Genomic DNA, 19,466 nt, shown 5'->3' on the forward strand with positions numbered 1-19,466 from the left:
GAAAGAGCAGCCCCCGGGAGGAAGTCCGAGGCCCCCAGCCTCAGTCCCGTATCCTCTCCTCCCCTGCCCGCCTCAGTTTCCCCAGGCCAGCCTCGAGAGCGCAAAGGCTGCCGGGGGGACCCGCGCCCCCTCCGGCCGGCAGGGGCAGCACGGAGCGGCCCGGGACACCCGGAAGGGCCCCGCCCCCGGCCCCGCCCAGCCCGGGCTGCCCAGAACCGGGAGGCGGCGGTGGCGGCGGCCACGGCGGGGACGGTGCGCGCGGCTGCAGCGGCGGGGCCGGCGGCTGGACGCGCGGAGCGCCATGGCGGTAGCCGAGCGCCGCGCCTTCGCGCACAAGATCAACAGGTAGTGCGGCCGCCGGGCCCCCTCCCGGGCCGCCCCCACGTGTCCGAGCCCCGCCCAGGGGCGGCCCGGCCCTCCCTCTTCTGGGCGCCCCCCATTCAAGCTCCTTCCGCCTTGGCCAGCTCCGGCCCGCTTCCTCCGGCCGGGGGCGCAGGCGTGGGGAGGTGGGGAGGGCGGGGGCGTTCCGGGCTGGGGGTCGCGGAGGGGCTGCGGGCGCAGTGGTGGCTGAGGTCTTCCCTTGGAACCGGTGGGACGCGTGGGGGCGTGCCCGGGGGCCTTCCTGGAGGAGGCGGCGCGGGGAAAGCGCTGCCCGGCGCCCTCCGCGCCTCCTACCCATCTCCTGGCCCTTCCCCCGGCCCCCTAGCTCCTCAAGCGTGGGAGTTGGGGGGCTTTTTCCGTCCCATCTTCTGGGCCTGGTGTGGGGCAGGGACGCATCAGGCGCCGAGATTTGGGAACAGGGATGGTGCTCCTGGCGGCCTTTGAACCCCCTCGGGAAGTTTCCCGTGATCTTCTCCCCGCGAGGGTCCCGTGCCCAGCTGTCTGGGGGGCAGGGGACAGCTGTGAATGTCCCCCCGCCCCCAGCCCTGCTTCAGGCTCTCCCAGCACCGGCTGGACGCTCTGGAGATGGATGGTGATTGAATGGAAGGAGTGGGGGCGGGGGACGGAACCAGCTGGTGGGCAGACGGGGGGAGGGGACAGGCGCCAGGCGCTGGGGGATCCATTTCCGTGGCCACTGGTGATTGTAAGAGATTGGCCAGGGAGGGGGATGTCAGACTCTGGGGCTGAAGAGCCTTTCACCCATTCGGGTCTTTGCCTCCAATAGTGGGTTCAGAATCTGCTGGGGTGGGGGGTGTTTCTCTCGCAGCGGGGCAGGGGTGGGGTGGGGTGGGGCGGGAGGCGGGCAGGGACCTCCCCTGATCACCCCCAGGTGAAAGAGTCAGCCCTGCCCTGACGGAGACACAAGAAAAGATCCCACCCCTGGGGGCAGATACAGTGGGGGAGGCAGAGGAGAAGCTGGATAAAGTAGATTATATGTTAGTGGTAAGTGGTATCAGGACATACAAGGCAGAGAAGGGAGATGGGGAATGTAAGGACTATTTTAGATCTGGGAGGCGGGTCAGGAAGGCCTGGAGGAGAAGGTGGCATTTAAACAAAGATCTGATGGAGGTGAGGGAGGGGTCCGTGCCGGGACATGGGGGAAGAGCAGTCCAAACACAGGGAAGGGCAAATGCAAAGGCCCAGGGGCAGGAGCAGATGTTCACAGAGCATCTGAAGAAGCCAGTCAGGCTGGAGCAGAGTGAGGAGGGGGGCAGGTTGTACAGGGCTTGTGGGTTGTGGGGGAGGAGTTTAACTTTTACCCTGAGTGAGGTGGGGGCCATGAAGAGTTCTGAACAGAGGAGGGACATTGTGACCTGGTGTCTGGGGCATAGTGGTTGGGCAATTTTTATGTTCTGTTATCTCTGTGTCTCTGAATCGTTCCTCTCTCTTGGACCTTTGGTGTTTCTGAGCTTGGGGAGGTTATTGCTGTTTTTTTGCTTCTCAGTCCCTATGTCCTTGGGTCCTGGCGTCCACTCAAGTGAGAAAGAGAGGCCCTGGGTTTCATCCTGGGGAATGGATACTCTATAGAGTTCAGGGTAAGAAAAGCAGAGAAAGATCCTGGGGCCCCAGTGAACCACAAGCAAATGGCTCAAGTCTTCCAGCCACCCCCTGACAAGGTCTCCTCAGCAGACTGGTGGGCACCCAGGTATCTACATGCTCAGACCTAGGCCTGTATTCATCTGCTTGTTCATTCAACTATTCATTCCACAAACGCCATATTAATCTGAATATTAGGCAGTCCCCCAGTTTCCTAATGAACAGGTCCATTTAAAACAAAGATTTGGGGGGACAACTTAAAAATACAAACTCGGGAATTCCCTGGTGGTCCAGTGGTTAGGACTCGGCGCTTTCACTGCAGGGGCCCGGGTTCGATCCCTGGTCAGGGAACTGAGATCCTGCAAGCCGCGAGGCATGGCCAGAAGGAACAACAACAAACAAACTCTTATGAATGTACACAACACGCACAAATAGTATTGTATACAGCATAATGTTCTTTTTTTTTTTTTGACTTGTACTCTTTAAAATAAAGTCCAATCTGGAATGGTGATAAGGACCAGCACTTTTTTTTTTTTTTTTTTGGCTGTGTGGCTTGGCTTGGCTTGCGGGATCTTAGTTCCCCGACCAGGGATCAAACCCATGACCCCTGCAGTGGAAGCCTGGAGTCCTAACCACTGGACCGCCACGGAATTCCCATGACCAGCACTTCTAATGTGCTTATCGCATGCTGGTCCCCATCTGAGATGTCACTAATTGTCACCAGAGCCCGTTGACATCAGTATAACTATTGAAATGAAAACCCAAAGTGGTTAGGTCACTCTCAAGGGTCTCTTGGGGGGAAGTAGCCCAAGAGTGTGTGGCTCCAGAGTCGAGAACAGTCTTGGAAACCGTGCCTCTTCCTGCCCTCTCCTATCCGCAAGGATGTCCATTCATTCTTCCCAGCCTTCTGAGAGCAGTGTCATTATTTTGCCCCTCAGTTGTCTGATGTGGGGCAGTTTGCCGTTCTCATTTAAAGAAATGCTTTGTTGGAGGGGTGGGAGCACAACAAGACATACATTGACGAAATTCCAAAAGTACCTGTGGGATTTCCAGGAAATATCTTCCTCCCACTCCTGTCCCCAAATGTATTTGCAGACGTGAGCTTAGGCGTAGGTGATTATTTTTTACCTTTAAAAAAATTGTAACAGATGACATGTATACAGAAAAACGCTAAGTTTAAGTAAGGAGTAATCATGAAACAAGTGCCAGGGGAAAAGTCACTTGGATCAAGACGGGCTGTCTTGGGAATTCCCTGGCTGTCCAGTGGTTAGGACTCCGTGCTTCCACTGCATGGGGCACAGGTTCAATCCCTGGTCGAGGAACTAAGATCCTGCATGCTGTGTGATGCCGCCAAAAAAAAAAAAAAAAGACAGGGGCCATCTCTACCTTCCCAAGCCTCCCCACTCCAGCAGGCCCCCCTCAAGGTCATCTGCACTTGATTCTGCCCCTCAGGGAACGGCCATGCTGGTGGCAGCTACTGTTTCTTCCTCACTTACATTATGGTTTCTCCATCCAAGTTGGCTTCCTATCTGCAGTGGGTTGGCTTTGTCTGTTTAGAACATCTCATAAACGGAACCACACGGGATGTCAAGTCCTATGTGGCAGTGTAATGTCGGCAGCATCTGTGCCGCCGCCTGTAGTCCGGCTCATCCTTTTTCATTGCTGCGTACTATTCCCCCTGCTTCTTGTGCGTTCTCCATCTTTGGTCAAGGAACTTGTGAGTTGTTTCCCTTTGAGGCTGTCATGATCAGAGCTGCCATGAACATTCGGCCATGTATTTCCTCCTGAGTATCTACGCCTCAGCGTGGAATTGCTGGATTGGCATATTTTCAACTCTGCCTGTACATTTACAGATGGTTTTCCAGAGGGGTTCCCCCAGCAGTAGATGAGGGTTCCCATGGCTCCGCATCCTTGCTGGCACTCATATTATTTGCCTTTAAATTTTTCTGTCAGTCCAGGAGGGGTAGGGTGGGATATGAGGAGGAATCTCTTCATGGTTTTATATTTACTCATTTTCTTCCCTCGCTCTTTACAGAAGTGGGAACACAGCATCAAGGCTTAAGCCATTCTTCTTTCTGGTTTTGTCATCCTCCTCCCCTGTGAGGGTAGTCCTCTGTTAATCTGGCCAGCCCTTGGGGGAGGTACACAGTCTCACATGAATTCCCAGTGATGCCACTGCTTCATGTTTCCCCTCTGAGCATGTCTTTAGTATCACATAGGGTTGTGGAGTTTTCACCTTAGAAGGATTTATCTCACCAATAGCTAAAACCCACCACCTGATCTTTGCAGTTTCCCTCATTGAATGCTGAGATCCCTTCCTGAGAAAACCCACTAAATTCAGCTCAGCTGAGCATTTTAGAACATCTGAAGCAGATCTGATGTGGGAGTGAGAAAGAGAGAGGGGTTGACGATGACTCCCAGGTGCGGGTCCCAAGCATCCGAGAGTGGGGCTGCCCTTAGTGAGACAGAGAGGATGATGGGAGGGCAGGTTACTGTCATGGGGCAGATTTGAGGATCTGTTGGTGTTTAGATGGTGTTGAAGCCTCGAGACTGGATGGGACTGCTCTTCGGAGTGGGGAGCGGGTGAGTGTGGACAGGGAAGGGGCAGGTTCTGGAGCCCCTGTTCTTGGCCCTGCTCCCCATCATGGAATGCCTAGTGCTAAAGGACTTTGACCTCCAGCTGACCAGGGTTCAATTCTGGGCACCGCTGCGTTCTGCTGTGTGACCCTGGGTGCCTCACGACCCCTCTCTGAGCCTCACTCACCTTTGGTATACAGAGCAGGGTCAGAAATTCCAGTTTCCCAGGATGCTCTGTGAGGCAACGTGGTGACAGCTAGCTTTAATTGAGCACTTACTATGTGCCAGGCCCTACACTCAGAACAGCTCAATAAGTCGTGGGTACTGTCCCGAGCCCAGAGGTCCAGAGAAAAGATGTCATTCACCCCTGCTCGCCCAGCTCCAAGTGCAGAGCTCTGTGACTCAGTAAACTGGCTCCCGTGGCCACACCGTTGTGGACCCAGCCTTCTCCCACTCTGGGGGCCTCACTCTAAGGCCCGTGGCAAAATGAAGCTGGAGGCTCAGCCCTCCCCACCCCCGTCCCTGCTCTGGGGCAGCAGCTGCAGAACAGCTGGGACCAGGGCACAGACAGGTTCCCTGATACGGCATCTTTCGTAAATCACCCCCAATCCTCCTCTGTGTGCCCATGCTTCCAGAGGAAGTGGCCTGGACTTGGGGAATTTGAGGACAAATCCCTAATTTTTCCTCCCCCCAAGCATCACCTGGCTTGCAGGATCTTAGTTTCCCAACCAGGGACTGAAGCTGTGCCCTCAGCAGTGAAAGCACGGAGTCCTAACCACTGGACCGCCAGGGAATTCCACAAATCCCTAATATTTAACATTCTTTGAATTTCCTACAAGCTTCCCTTCCCCGCTTCCCTACACCTCCCGTCCAATAGAAGCAAGACTCTGAGACAGTTGACAGGGAAAAGAAATAGAATCCAGGGACAGAGAAGGAATGAGGCTGGGGTCTCAAATTGGAGGCCCCACATTGGATCAGGGTCGCGGCCAAGTTTTGTTTGACCCACACGGATTTGAGTTCGGAGGCTCACAGGCAGGGCTGAAGCTCCTAATTATCCCCACTCCACACCTGTCTTTCCTGGGCCCACCTCACACATCCGTTGCATTGGACGCTTGTGGGCCACATTTGCAATCCTCCACATAGCGCTTTATGGGGCACAACTTTTTATTTTATTTTTTTAAAATGTTTATTTATTTGGCTGCTCTGGATCTTAGTTGCAGCATGTGGGGTCTTTAGTTGCGGCATGTGGGATCTAGTTCCCTGACCAGGGATCGAACCCGGGCCCCCTGCATTGAGAGCACAGAGTCTTAGCCACCGCACCACCAGGGAAGTCCCAGGGGCACAACTTTTTATTAAGAAAATTTCCAAGCATAAGAGAAAAGAGGGAAGCAGGAGTGATTGAGGCCTGAACCCCTCAGCCATTGCCTTGCCTTCCTGATTTTAAGAGAAACTGAGGCCCAGAAAGGTTGTTCCACCTGTCCAAAGCCACACAGCTAAAAGATAAGGGGCTTACCTCCAACTGACAGTAGATTTAGCAAGTTGGACCAAGAGGGAGATTGGAAGGGATTCACTCATTCCATCAAAAAAACATTTATTGGGCTTCCCTGGTGGCGCAGCGGTTGAGAGTCTGCCTGCCGATGCAGGGGACATGGGTTCGTGCCCTGGTCTGGGAAGATCCCACATGCCGCGGAGCGGCTGGGCCCATGAGCCATGGCCGCTGAGCCTGCGCATCCGGAGCCTGTGCTCCGCAACGGGAGAGGCCACAACAGTGAGAGGCCCACGTACCGGAAAAAAAAAAAAAAAAAAAAAATTTATTGATGGGAATTCCCTGGCAGTCCAGTGGTTAGGTCTTGGCGCTTTCAGTGCCGTAGGCTGGAGTGTGATCCCTGGTCGAGGAGCTAAAATTCCACAAGCCATGTGGCAGCCAAAAAAAAAAAAATTTATTGAGCATCTACTATGTGTGGGATCCAGTGCTGGGGACAACACAGCCCTAGTCCTGTTTTCACAGAGACCCCAGGGAGCAGGGATTTCCAGGCCCAGAGAACAGAGCCCAGCCTCAGAGCCTTTGCACTCGCTGTTCCCTCTGCCTGGCACACTCTTCCCCCAGATAACTGCATGGCTCCCTCTCCTTCCAAGCTCAGCTGAGGGAATTGAGAGCTTGGGGAATCCCTGCCCCTGTAGGGTTTGTTCGAAATTCCCGTGCTGGCCCCCTCCGCTGTGGGTCTTGCCCCTTCACCCTCATCCTCTGGGACTCTGAAGGTCAGCGTAGATGCAGGTGGCCCACGAAGGCCACGGCACCGACCTTGGTGGCTGGGTTGTGCTCTCTAAGAGTCATGCTGGCCTCTTACACACAGTCAGCCTCAGTCTCAGACTCCCTGAGAAGGTGGGTGTGTGGCATGCCCACTGAATGCCAGGCCCCCTGCTCAGCTTCACTGGTCTGTGAGAGCAGGGCAGCTACAGATGGATAAACTGAGGTTCAGAGGCAGAAGTGACTTGTCCGGCAAGGGTGGAACGGTTCTTACGTTCCTGATGAGAGGCAGAGGTCCTCCAGATGAGGAAGTAGAGGCCTCTCTCCAGACCTGGAAGCCAGTCCTGGTGGGTCAGGACTCAGAGCCCGGGGGCCAGGGGGAAGAAGGACGCGCAGGAATCAGTGGCCCTCAGGCCCTGCCCAGCAGCAGCCCTCTATCTGTGCTTGCAGGAGGAAAGGGGACGATGTATGCGCCACAGCCTTGGGGCCCACACGCTGAGATCTGTGGCTCCTGAAGCCTGGGTTCTCTTGGCCCGGGGCCTGATTTTTTTTCTTTCCATAGCCTGGATTTTCCTCTCATGGAATGAATTTGTCAGCTCTGAAGCCCTGGTTCCCAGGGCCCCGCTGCCCAAGTTCTGCCCCCAACTACCCCCTTCCTGTCCCCACAGGACGGTGGCTGCCGAGGTGCGGAAGCAGGTGTCCCGGGAACGCAGTGGCTCTCCCCACTCTAGCAGGCGCTGCAGCAGCTCCCTGGGGGTGAGTGTTTGGGAGCCCCCCCCCCGCTGCTGTGGGGAACCTGAGGCTGGGAGGGACCCAGCTGTGGCAGGGAAGGGGGTCCCTGTCCTGGCCCAGCACTGTCCCCATTCCTGTCCCCAGTGAGCGTGAGTGGGAGGGTGGTGGACTCCCCCTCTCTGCAGGGAGCAGCCCTGTGGGTGGTGGTGGGGGGGGAGAAGTTCAGCCTGCTGTGGCCCGCAACTCCTGCTGCCTGGACCACCCAGCTGGGGATGGTGGGGAGGGCGGTCTGGGGGATGGGAGGTGCTTCTGGCTGCAGTGGGGAGGGGTGGGGCTCTCTCACCCCAGGGCCTGAGGAGTTGTCTCTTTCTTTGCTGCAGTCCACAAACCTTTCCTTCCACCATGAGTTTCCTGCCCCTCCAGGCACAGGGTGTGATTTCCTGCCTGGAAAGAGGGTCAGGGCCGGCCAAGCCGGGGTGGGGGTGGAGTGGCTGAGGTCACTGTCCTCCAGGGCCCCTCCAGCTCCAACACTCTCCCTGGCTCCCACTGCCCTCTTGTTTGTTCAAGGCCAGCCCAAGTCCACACTCACCCTCCAGCCCCCCGGGGCATGGGTCACAGCCACTTTGCTCCAACTCAGGTCCCACTGACTGAAGTCATTGAGCCGCTGGACTTTGAGGATGTGCTCCTGAGCCGGCCGCCAGATGCAGAGCCTGGGCCACTCCGGGACCTGGTCGAGTTTCCAGCTGATGACCTGGAGCTGCTGCTGCAGCCCCGGGAATGCCGCACCACGGAGCCTGGGATCCCCGAGGATGGGTGGGTTCAGCCCCACACCCTCCCTGTCTGTAACTCCACTTACCTCTGTGCCCCCCATGAATACCCCCTTTCAACTCTTGGCTCCACTGTGTGACCTTGGGCAAGTCCCCTGCCCTCTCTGAGCCTCTACCTCTGTATCTCTGAAACAGACAGAAGGACAGGCCCCACCTCACAGGCCACTGGAAAGATTAACACTGGGCCCTGCCTCTGTTTATTACCCTGATTGTATTTTGTGCAGAAAGCTGGATGCCCAGGTGAGGGCTGCCGTGGAGATGTACACGGAGGACTGGATCATCGCCCACAGGAGGTGGGTCTGGCTCGGGGGCAGCTCAGGGTAGAGAGGCCAGGTCTGAGCCCAGAAGAGCCCATTGTGTGCTGCCGATCCTCCTGTTTATCCACCCACCGTCCCTTTAAGGGTAGCCAGACTTCTCCGGCAGAGCGCTGGGAGGGTGGATGGCCTTGCAGGCATCATCTGGACCTTGGAGGTGTGTCAGCACATCCGGGAGCCCTGGGGAGCCCTCATTCCTGATACCCACCAAGCCCCGCCTCCTCCTAGGTACCAGCACCTGAGTACAGCATACAGCCCCATCACCCTAGAGACGCAGCGAGAGAGGCAGAAGGGCCTCACCCGCCAGGTCTTCGAGCAGGACGCTTCTGGGGATGAGAGGTCCAGCCCGGACGACTCGGTGAGGAAGCCCTGGGCAGGGGTCACTATGAGCATATGTACATGCATGGGCTGCGGCCCCAGCTCTCAAATGCATATGATGGGAAATGACCCAAACAGCCTTGAACCCAAAAGGAAATGTATCAGCCCTGTAAGTGAAAAGTTAAGGGTAACAATTATAAGCATTTATTAAGGGCTTAGTGTGTACTAAATGTTTTATACTTGTCCTTATCTTTCATCCTGTGAGATCGGGCAACACCCATTTTACAGATAAAGACAGAAGTTCCCTGGTGGTCTAGTGGTTAGGATTTGGAGCTTTCACTGCTATGGCCTGGGTTCAATCCCTGGTTGAGTCTTGAGCCTGTATTTCGTCAACCAATATTTATTGAGTGTCTACTTTTACCAGTAATAATCATGTCAAGAATTATTGTTTCCTTGTTACTATTTATAAATGTAGATGGGGAAACTGAGGCCCTTAGGGTTGGGATCAGAGACCCAGGGTCACAGAGCTGAGCTGGGATTTGAACCAAGGTAGTCTGCTTCTGACCATAGCTGAGTCTGGGAGGTCAGGCAGGGTCCTGGGCCATTGACAGCCCCAGTGAGAACTCTCCCTCCCCTGGCAACAGTGAGCAGAGTCCCAGGGAAGGCTCTCATTGGCCCAACCCAGGCATATCCTGACCTTGGAGCCAATCCCTGGGGTTGGTACCTGTTTTGTTCTGATTGGCCAGACAAGGGTCATGTGATACCCAGACTGGGACGTAACCTCCCCACAATAGTAAAGGAGGGGGCTTCCCCAGACAGAAGGTTCTAGAAAGAGAGTCAGCAGAGCCCTCAGGTGACCCTTGTAGTGGTGACCCCAGCCCCTGGCCCTCAGCTTCCCCATCTATAGGTTGGGCATGAGGACAGTCTCACCTGAGTAGGATGGAGATGCATTCAGCTGGCACTCAGCACTTGCCCATTCTCTACTGCTGGCAGGATGACCCCCGGCACTCCTCAGGCTCCCCAGACGACACCCCACGAAGCAGTGGTGCCTCTGGCATCTTCGACCTGAGGAACTTGGCAGCTGACTCATTGCTGCCCTCACTGCTGGAGCGCGCGGCCCCGGAGGATGTGGACCGGCGCAATGAGGCCCTGCGGCGGCAGCACCGGTCCCGTGCCCTGCTCACCCTCTACCCGGCGCCCGACGAGGTGGGTGCCCACTAGCCTGCACAGGCCCTGAGGTCAATACACATCCAACTGACATGTATCACAGTATATGATCCCAGCAAGATTTCCTGGGTGCCTGCTGTATACCCTGCAATGTATACTTTAATTCAATGGCTTCTATTGGGTGCCTACTATATACCCCTATATTTTTCCACCCAGCATTTATTGGGCACCTACTATATACTGCTATATTTACTTAACCAATATTTATTGTAAGCCTACTGTATAGTCTTTTCTTTAATCAAACAGCATATAATCAACCAATATTTATTGGGTACCTACCGTGTACCCTATTTTTTATTTGATGACTTATTATATATACCCCTATATCCATTCAGCATTTATTGGGCACCTACTGTGTACCCTATATTTTTATTCAATGACCTTTATTTATTATACATACCCTTATATTTATCCACCCAGCATTTATTGGGCATTTACCGTATATTCATATTTATTCAGTCAATGTTAACTGTATGCCTACTGTATAGCCTTCTATTTAATTAAACAGCATTTGAACAACTAATGTTTATCGAGCACCTACCATGTGTGTCTATATTTATCCAACTAACTTTTATTAGGCACCTAGTATATACATCTGTGTTTTATTTCAGCCATTTATTGAATGCTTGCTGTATACCCCAATATTTTGTTCAACTAGTACTTATTGGGTGTCTAGTACACGTCTCTATATATGTCCAGTCAGCATTAATCAAATACTTTCTGTATATGTCTATTCAACCACTTTTTAGTAGGTACCTACTACATACTTCTGTGTTGATCCAACCAAGATGTTTGAGTGCCAGTTATATAGCAGGCACTGGGGATACAGCCACGAACAAGATAGAGCCAGTCTTTGCTCTCTGAGTTCACAGCCTAGGGGAGGAGAGATACCAGGAAATGACAACCCAGAATAGTACCATGATGAGGTGTGTGTCATTGTCCCTCACATGGCCCACAATGTCCCAGCCATGTGGGCTGGCCCATTGCAGCAGGGCCTGTTGAGCATCTGGAACATCAAGTGGCTCTGAGTGAGGGAAGGCTTTCTGGAGGAAGTTCCAGCTAAGGTGCGACCTGACGATGAGCATGTATCGGCCAGGCAAGGAGGAAGGGAGAAGAAGGGCATTCCAGGTAGCGGGAACAGCATGTGCAAAGGCTCAGAGGCAGGGGACTGAAAGAAGTTTAGTCAGCCTGCGGGTAGAGCTGGTCTCAGGCCACACACTCCAAGCCCTTCCTGGAGGATGTGTTCCCAGCTGCCCCTTCGGCTCTTGGCAGGATGAGGCCGTGGAACGTTGCAGCCGCCCGGAGCCACCCCGAGAGCACTTCGGACAGAGGATCCTGGTCAAGTGTCTGTCGCTTAAGTGAGTGTGCTGACCCGTCCCTCCCTTCAGACATGGGAGGGGACCATGTGGCTTATGGTGTGGCACACACTTGGCGCTCACTACTCGAGCTATGCCGTTACTGTGTGCAGCCCTGAGACCTATGAGGACGCCCGTGGGCTCTCAGGCTGGAAAATAAGACTCCCTTTTTCATTATTCAAAACCGCCAATCCTAAGCTCCAGTTGTGTGTCAGGCTCAGTTCTCAGCCCTCCATGTGTATTAACACTGACCTTCACCACAACATGCGATGTGGGTGCAGGTGGGAAACGGAGGCACAGGGTGGAAAGGTCATTGTACCCAAGATCACGAGTTGTGAGGCCAGAGTCTGGCCCTCGCCCAGGCTGCTGCTAGGACCCAGGCTAGAGGGGGCGCTGGTGACCCTGGGCCTGGCTTCTAGCTGCCTAAGGCCCCCTCCACATCGCCCCCTGGGAGCAGCCAGCGTTCGTGGGAATGGAGCTGAACAGGATGTGGCCTTGGACCTGAGCCCGGCCCTGCCCCTCCCCAACTCTCAGTTCCTGCCTGGATGAGGGCAGGAAAGGGAGGTCCCATCTGGCCTGAGGCCCGGGTGGGCCTCCTGCCTCAAGCACAGGGGCTGGGAACTGGCTCTCTGAGCTCATCCAGTCATTCAACAAACACTCGTTAAGCGTCTGCTGTATGCAAGGCCGTGTAACTGTGGGATGACCACACAGGGCTCTCTAGGTGGGGGATCCAGCACAAACAGAGGCCAGGAGATGTCTGGAGAGAGGAAAATTGAGGCCAAGAAGTGGGCGGGACAGGGCCACGCAGGGCAGTGAGGAGCCTCAAGTTTTAAGTTTTGGTTTTTTTTTATTCTTACTACCTTCTTTTTTAAAAAAAATATTTATTTATTTATTTGGCTGCATCAGGTCTTAGTTGCGGCATGTGGGATCTTCTTTGCAGCATGCAGGATCTTCGTTGCAGCATGCAGGATCTTTCGTTGTGGCACACGGGTTCTTAGTTGTGGCTCACAGGTTTTAAGTTGTGGCACGCAGGCTCTCTAATGGTGGTGCGGGCTCAGTAGTTGTGGCGCGTGGGCTTAGTTGCCCCGCAGCATGTGGGATCTTAGTTCCCCGACCAGGGATCGAACCCACGTCCCCTGCATTGGAAGGCGGATTCTTAACCACTGGACCACCAGGGTAGTCCCAAATTTTAAGTTTTAAGATGTTTCCTTAGGAGGCACGTGGATGATGAGTAGAAATGAGCAGGACAGAGTAAGACAGGGAGGCAGTTATGGGGGCTGTTTAGGTGATCGAAGATGGGACTCAGCCCAGGATGGCAGAAGCCGTAGAGGACACCTCAGGGAGCGGAGGCAGGGAGGCCCAGGAGTCGAGAATTTCAAGATGGGATTCGGGGGGGAGGGATTGATGTGCCAAAAGCTGCCTCCATGCCAACCGAACAAGGGCCGTGGTTTCAGCAGGAGGGACTCTGTGTGAGTTACTTATTGAGGGAGGAAGGCGGGCGGAGGAGGTGGGGTAGGTAATCTCTTGGTGCCTTAGTTTCCCCTTTGGCAAAATGGGACAGGTCTTTCCTACAAGCCCTTGAATGGTGCTCCTCTGTGACCCAGTGGGAAACAGATGCCCCCCGCCCCCACAAAGCACCAAGGCTGGGCTGGACCTCAAGAGGGAGTGGGGTGTATGGAGGAGGGAGTGTCAAGGTCATCCTCTGCCAGAGAACCCCCGTTTACTGCAGGTTCGAGATAGAAATCGAGCCCATCTTTGGCATCTTGGCCCTGTACGACGTGCGGGAGAAGAAGAAGGTAGGAACCCCTTTCTTCCCTTTCCTCACAGTCCCCCTCCTCGCTGCAGGGTAGTGGGCTTCCTGGAAGTGGTGGCCCAGCTGCCTCTTGTGCCCCCAGATCTCGGAGAACTTCTACTTTGACCTGAACTCAGACTCCATGAAGGGGCTACTGCGGGCCCATGGCACCCATCCTGCCATCTCCACCCTGGCCCGCTCTGCCATCTTCTCCGTGACCTATCCCTCGCCCGACATCTTCTTGGTCATCAAGGTACCCACTGGGGCTGGCAAGGGGGTGATAATGGTGAAGGCTGCAGGCGAGGTCCCCACTCTCATGAAAGAAGACAGACATGTCACTAAGAAGGGTGATCAGGGCTGTCATGGGGGAAGTACAGGCAGCTGGGTGAGAGCCCAGAGGAAGCTTCTGACCCAACCCAGGTGGGGAGAAATCACCAAGGGCTTCCTTGGAGAGGTTACAGCTCAGCCGACACCCATGAGTGGGCAGCCTGGGGAGAAATGGCATCCCGGCACATGTGGGTGGATGTTTAAAATTTTTTTTAGTTGAGAGTTTTTCAGTTTATTAGAGGAAGAAAGACCTAGTTGGCACATTCGTATGGGATTTTCTTTTTCCAGGAGTGAGTTCAAATTTCCTTCCCCAAAACATTCAATTAGGTTATGTTAATGACATTAATTGAGCACCTTGAGGCAGGCACTGCTCCCAGTCGGTTAGGCTTCACAGGGGTTCTGGTCTTTGGTCCTCACAGCAGCCCCGGGAGGTGGGAGATGACATGGGGCCCATTTTACAGTTGGGGAAACTGAGGCACAGAACTGGGTAAGGAATGTGCTCAAGGTCCCATAGCCCCTGAGTGGTCAGGATTGGAGTCCAAGCTCAGAGCCATGCTTGATGTGGACTCTGTTTATACTAACAAAGAAAGATGTAAATGTGGGGGAAAAAATGGAGTCTTGGGTTTGGGGCCGGGTTTAAAAGGTGGGGAGGGTGTAGCTGGTTGCCCAGGCTGAGAGCTAGCACTCAATCCCAAGGACAGTGGGAGCCATGGTTGGTGTTGGAACCGAGAGCCCTAGCTGGATGGAACGGAATGTATGGGAGGCTGTGAGGGTCAGGGAAGTTGGGTGTGGCTTGGGGAGGTCGCAGTCCCAGCAGTGCCTCACTGGCCTTGTCTGCCCCTCAGCTGGAGAAGGTGCTGCAGCAGGGGGACATCAGCGAGTGCTGCGAGCCCTACATGGTGATGAAGGAGGTGGACACAGCCAAGGTAAGCGTGGGAAGCTGGGCCAGGTAGTGAAGGGGTCCCCAGGCAGGGCAGATCCTGGATTCAGAGGGCCTGGGGCACTGAGATTGCGGGGTGTGTTTCCGGCGTCTCCCCACAGAACAAAGAGAAGCTAGAGAAGCTGCGCCTGGCGGCTGAGCAGTTCTGCACCCGTTTGGGCCGCTACCGCATGCCCTTTGCCTGGACGGCGGTGCACCTGGCCAACATTGTGAGCAGCGCGGGCCAGTCGGACCGGGACTCGGACTCGGAGGGCGGTGAGGAGGCGGGGCCGATGGGCCAGGGGCGGAGCTACCGGGGAAGGGGAGGGGCGCCCTCTGCTGGCCGGACTTGGTACCAGACCTGAGTCCGCACCGTCTCTGCCCATCCCTGCCTCTCTCTCATTTCTGTCCCTCTCCATCACTGTCACTGTCTCCCCTAGAGCGCCGACCCACTTGGACTGACCGCCGCCGTCGGGGGCCCCAGGACCGGACGAGTAGCGGGGACGACGCCTGCAGCTTCTCCGGCTTCCGCCCAGCCACGCTAACTGTCACCAACTTCTTTAAGCAGGTGCCGTGGCTCGGGGGGCAGGGGGCTAAGGGCTACCCCCCTGTGGCTGCCCGGGCCCCGGGGACCCCAAGCCGCTCAGCCCTGGTTCACCAGGGCGGGTCCCTGCAGGAAGCTGAGCGGCTCAGTGACGAGGACCTCTTCAAGTTCCTGGCTGACATGCGGCGCCCGACATCCCTGCTGCGGCGCCTGCGGCCCGTGACCGGTGCGTGGTGCGCGCCCTAGACGAGACGTGTTACTCATACAGTCGCTCAGCAAACCCACACTTAGCACGTACTGTGCCAGGCCCTGGGGACCATGATAGGCAAAGCCCCGACTTCACTGGTGGACCTTCTAATGGGGCCCAGAGATGAGAAACAGAGTAAGATAGGACTTCCCTGTGGTGGTCCAGTGGCTAAGAATCCACGCTTCCACTACAGGGGGCACTGGTTCGATCCCTGGTTGGGGAAGATCCCACATGCCGCGGGGTGCGGCCAAAAAAAAAAAAAGAATAAATAAGACAGATAGATAGTGGGTCACACGGGGAATGTGGTGGGCAGAGCTGATCAAATATGAGGGCAAGACATGGGAGTTGAGGCCATCTTTCAGCCTTAGCACCTGAAGGATAGTGCCACCAGAGGGTGTTGTGGGAGAGTCAGAGCCCTGATCCGAAGCCCAGAGAGGTAGGGCCCGGCTCGAGGCTCCCAGGCATGTGCAAACTGACTACCCCCTCCCCAGCCCAGCTCAAGATTGACATCTCCCCAGCCCCTGAGAACCCCCACTTCTGCCTCTCCCCGGAGCTGCTTCATGTCAAGCCCTACCCAGACCCCAGGGGTCGGCCCACCAAGGAGATTCTGGAGTTCCCCGCCCGTGAGGTCTACGCCCCCCACACCAGCTACAGGTACAGCCTCTGGGGCAGCCGTGCACTTGAATAGGGGCATTCAGGCATCGTGCAAAGTGAGATGCCCTTTCCCCGACACTCACAGACACTGGCCTGAGATGCCACTGCTCTGCTTTAATGGGGGATGGATAGGAATGAAGGGGCGTGTCCTTCCTCCACCCCTCCTCGACGGTCCGTGTCCTCTGCCTGCGTCCCTGCCTGCTTTCGTTTCTGCTCCATGGCCGGAAATGGGGCCCAGCGCCCTGGCCGACCTCAGCAGACAGGCAGCTCCTCCCTGTGCAGGGGCCGCATGGGGCATGGCAGCATCCCTCGGTGCGTGACTGGTCCTCAGTTCCACCCAGACAGGTCTCAGGCTGGGAGCGCCGCCGTGTGGAGTCTGGGAGGGAGGTGAGGTTCAGCCAAGGCGCAGGGGTCCCCATCCCGCTGCCTGGCACGCCCAACCCCCCACCAGGCACACCTCTCCTGAATATCTCTCAGCCGCTGCTGCTGTGCCATCATCTCCTGCTTCTGTCGCTGCATGTGGCCCATGAGGGCCCACATGATGTGGCTCTGCTTGTCTGCATGGGCCTGTGGGTCAGGACAGAAACCTCAGCTGGGGGCCTCCTCACCTCCTGTCCCTCGACCCCACCCAGACCCCCCTGCTCCCCACTGCATCTGTGTGACCCGGCAAGTCACTGCCACTCCTTGGCCTCAACTTCCCCACCTGTAAAATGGGGATGAAGCAGGAGTCCCTTTGTGGGGTTGTTATGAGCGTGGATTTTTAGAGGGCATAAAACAGTGCCTGGATACATCATGGGCACTCAAGAAATTCTCTAAATAGTATGCATTTATTGAGTAACTCCCATGTGCCACCCCATACTGAGGATTTTATCTGCACTGAGTCCCTGGCTCTGCTTTGAGAAATCAGTTGTCGCCCTTATTTGCAAATAGGGAAACTGAGGCATGGGAAGGGACATGGGTTTTGCCCAGAGACACACAGAGTAGAGGCCAGGGTGCTGGAAGGCTGGCCTTTGGGGGGTCTCTGGGACAAAAGGTTCAGAAATGAGGTCTGGTTGTGAATCAGGGTCTTGACTCCCCCAGGGCTGGGAACCCCTTACCTTTAAGGCCTCAAATTCTTGGCGGGCATGGCCCAGCCAAGCGCCTCTCAGCTGGACTTCCATCCGCTTCATTTTCTTCCGCAGCACCTGCTGTCCTTCGGCCACTTCCCCCAGCGCCTGGGCTGTGGCTTCTGCCTGCAGCTTGAGACCATCCTCTGCCATCTGATCAGTAGATAGTGGATGTCAGTAGGATGACCTACTGGGACTGGCCTGATTTTAACACTGGAAATCCTGTATTCCAGGAACCCCCTCAGTCCTGGGAAAACCTGACAGTTGGTCACCCTAGGCATAACTCTCCCATAGACTCCTATCCACCCCACAACACCCCAACTGCAGCGTCTACCTGCATCTCCAGTAGGCTCGCACGTAGCTCCTGGGCTGCATCCTGGCCCTGGCTGACCTCCTGCCCCAGGAGCCCCAGCGCCTGGCCATAGAGGCTCAGGCTGCGCCCGGCCTCTGTAAGCTGTGCCTCGGTGGCCCTGTACACGCCGTTGAGAGCCTGGCTCAGCTGCAGGGCCCCGTGAAAGAGCAGGGTCAGCTCCTCCTGCTGTGCCGGCTCCGAGCCGCTCATGGGGGCCACCGGGGCAGGCTGGGCCACCATTGCCAGGGCGCACAGCAGACACAGCATGAGCATGGGCATGGCTGGGGGGCTGGGGGTGTGGCCACAGCAACACTGCTGCTGCCTTTTATGCCTTAACACCCCCCTTAACCTCAGGTCAATCGTTAACTGGCCAGCCGGGTGCCCCGTGTTGTGCAAGGACCTGGCGGTGGCACGAAAGTTGCATCAGGCGAATGTCCAGCTGGGCCACGCTGGCATCACACTGGCTGGGGCTCGGGGCCAGGTGTGGACTGGGGACACTAGGAGAGAACAGGCCCAGGCCCCGCTGGGAGACCCTACGGCTCCTAGCCTCAGTTTCCCCTCCTGTGGATAGGCATGACAACAATAACGGCAATAACAGTGAAGCTTTTATGAGTTCCAGTGGTTTGCCCAGAGCTGTCCCACTGCTGTTATAGTAGCTGGTCTCATAATCCTCCCATGAGCCTGTGATGCTAGAGTTTTTGTTGGCCTGGTTAAGAGCTAAGGGAGCAGGTACAGATGGTGGAGACTCTCCCAAGGCCACACAGCCTGACTCCAGGACCTCCACGTACCCTGGCTCAATGCTAACTGCCATTTGTCTGCCTGGATGACTGTGGGCAAGCGCCTCTGTTTCCCTGTGAAATGGAGTGTGATGTGAGTCCCTGCCCGCAGGCTGCTGGTGAGAAATAAATGAGTCATTTCACGTCGGGTGCTTAGAACAGAGCCCAACACACCCAGAGCCAGTCGGTGCCACATTAGTGTTTGGTGCGATTATTGACATTTTTGTAATTTTAGCATCATTGGTATTACAAAGGCTCAGCTGGGGAGGCTTGATGCCCCCATTAGACAGATAGGGAAACTGAGGCCCAGGGGGCAGTTAGGGCTTGAATGGAGTTACCCTGGGGGAGGGAGACAGAACCCTGACCCCAGCCCAGCCCTTGCCTTCAACTCCAGCCTTGGTTTCCCCACCTGAGAGACACGCCATATAATTCTAGTGGCCTCTTCTGGGGGAAGGGGTGGTCAGGCTGCTGAGCTGGGTGATGGGCAGGTCAGCCTGCGCAGGGCTCAGGCCTGGTGCTGGTTGCCTGGGCTACCTTCTCAGAAGTCTGGCCCTCAGCACTCATCTGTCTCCTGCCCTCTGCCTCACTGTGTACCCTCAGTACCCCCGAAGTCCCTCTGTTCCCACCGTCTGCCACACCGTTCCCCCGCCTGTGCTCTGAGGGTGCCCGTCTGTCCTCCATCCTCTGCCAGTCACATCTCCCGCCTGGTGCCCATACGTGTCCCTGACCCGGCTCTCAGTGCCCCAGTGGTGTGGCCACTGTCCCCCGGCTCTCTGTCCCTCTGACGTGGACGTGCCCCTGCCCCCGCAGGAACCTGCTGTACGTATACCCGCACAGCCTCAACTTCAGCAGCCGCCAGGGCTCCGTGCGTAACCTCACCGTGCGAGTGCAGTACATGGCGGGCGAGGACCCCAGCCAGGCCCTGCCGGTCAGTGGCTGGGCCCAGGGGGAGGCGGGCGGGCTGTCCCCCGCCGGCCCCTCATGCCCCCGCTCCCCCAGGTCATCTTTGGCAAATCCAGCTGCAGTGAATTCACCCGCGAGGCCTTCACACCAGTGGTCTACCATAACAAGTATGTGGGGTCGGGGTGGGGGGACTGATGGGGGTACAGTGGGGCAGGAAGGGGCGCCAGGGTCGGGGGAGGGGTGCCGTCTCCTGGAGTGCTAACGCGGGGAC

At 56.3% G+C, this 19,466-nt stretch overlaps 2 protein-coding genes across 3 annotated transcripts in view; one reads left to right on the forward strand and one right to left on the reverse strand.

Moving 5' to 3' along the window:
- The first annotated feature begins 301 nt into the window (after positions 1-301).
- Positions 302-19,466, forward strand: part of DOCK6 (dedicator of cytokinesis 6) — a 42,464-nt gene continuing 23,299 nt past the window's right edge. For both annotated transcript variants that reach the window (XM_065873254.1, XM_065873255.1), the window contains exons 1-16: positions 302-345; positions 7,471-7,558; positions 8,172-8,347; positions 8,586-8,654; positions 8,904-9,033; positions 9,987-10,199; positions 11,493-11,578; positions 13,305-13,371; positions 13,471-13,620; positions 14,540-14,620; positions 14,736-14,889; positions 15,054-15,181; positions 15,290-15,383; positions 15,896-16,058; positions 19,103-19,220; positions 19,292-19,362. In XM_065873254.1, the coding sequence (XP_065729326.1) occupies positions 302-345; positions 7,471-7,558; positions 8,172-8,347; positions 8,586-8,654; positions 8,904-9,033; positions 9,987-10,199; positions 11,493-11,578; positions 13,305-13,371; positions 13,471-13,620; positions 14,540-14,620; positions 14,736-14,889; positions 15,054-15,181; positions 15,290-15,383; positions 15,896-16,058; positions 19,103-19,220; positions 19,292-19,362 (1,832 nt within the window). The remainder of the gene's footprint in view (positions 346-7,470; positions 7,559-8,171; positions 8,348-8,585; positions 8,655-8,903; positions 9,034-9,986; positions 10,200-11,492; positions 11,579-13,304; positions 13,372-13,470; positions 13,621-14,539; positions 14,621-14,735; positions 14,890-15,053; positions 15,182-15,289; positions 15,384-15,895; positions 16,059-19,102; positions 19,221-19,291; positions 19,363-19,466) is intronic.
- On the reverse strand, positions 16,158-17,809 carry ANGPTL8 (angiopoietin like 8). Its single transcript, XM_065873256.1, has 4 exons — positions 17,499-17,809; positions 17,156-17,317; positions 16,516-16,625; positions 16,158-16,434 (listed from the first exon to the last, which is right to left on the reverse strand). Exons 1-4 carry the CDS (start codon positions 17,793-17,795, stop codon positions 16,407-16,409), a joined length of 597 nt encoding a protein of 198 aa, XP_065729328.1. The 5' UTR covers positions 17,796-17,809; the 3' UTR covers positions 16,158-16,406.

This window comes from Phocoena phocoena, chromosome 3, assembly GCF_963924675.1.
Source record: "Phocoena phocoena chromosome 3, mPhoPho1.1, whole genome shotgun sequence".
Taxonomy (NCBI): domain Eukaryota; kingdom Metazoa; phylum Chordata; class Mammalia; order Artiodactyla; family Phocoenidae; genus Phocoena; species Phocoena phocoena.

Coding starts and splice junctions, on each gene's coding strand:
- ANGPTL8 (XM_065873256.1), bottom strand. CDS start 17,795: ATGCCCATGCTCATGCTGTGTCTGCTGTGCGCCCTGGCAATGGTGGCC. Junction 16,626..17,155: donor AAGAATTTGAGGCCTTAAAG/GTAAGGGGTTCC, acceptor CCTGACCCACAG/GCCCATGCAGACAAGCAGAG. Junction 16,435..16,515: donor CTGAGAGATATTCAGGAGAG/GTGTGCCTGGTG, acceptor CCTCCCTCCCAG/ACTCCACACGGCGGCGCTCC.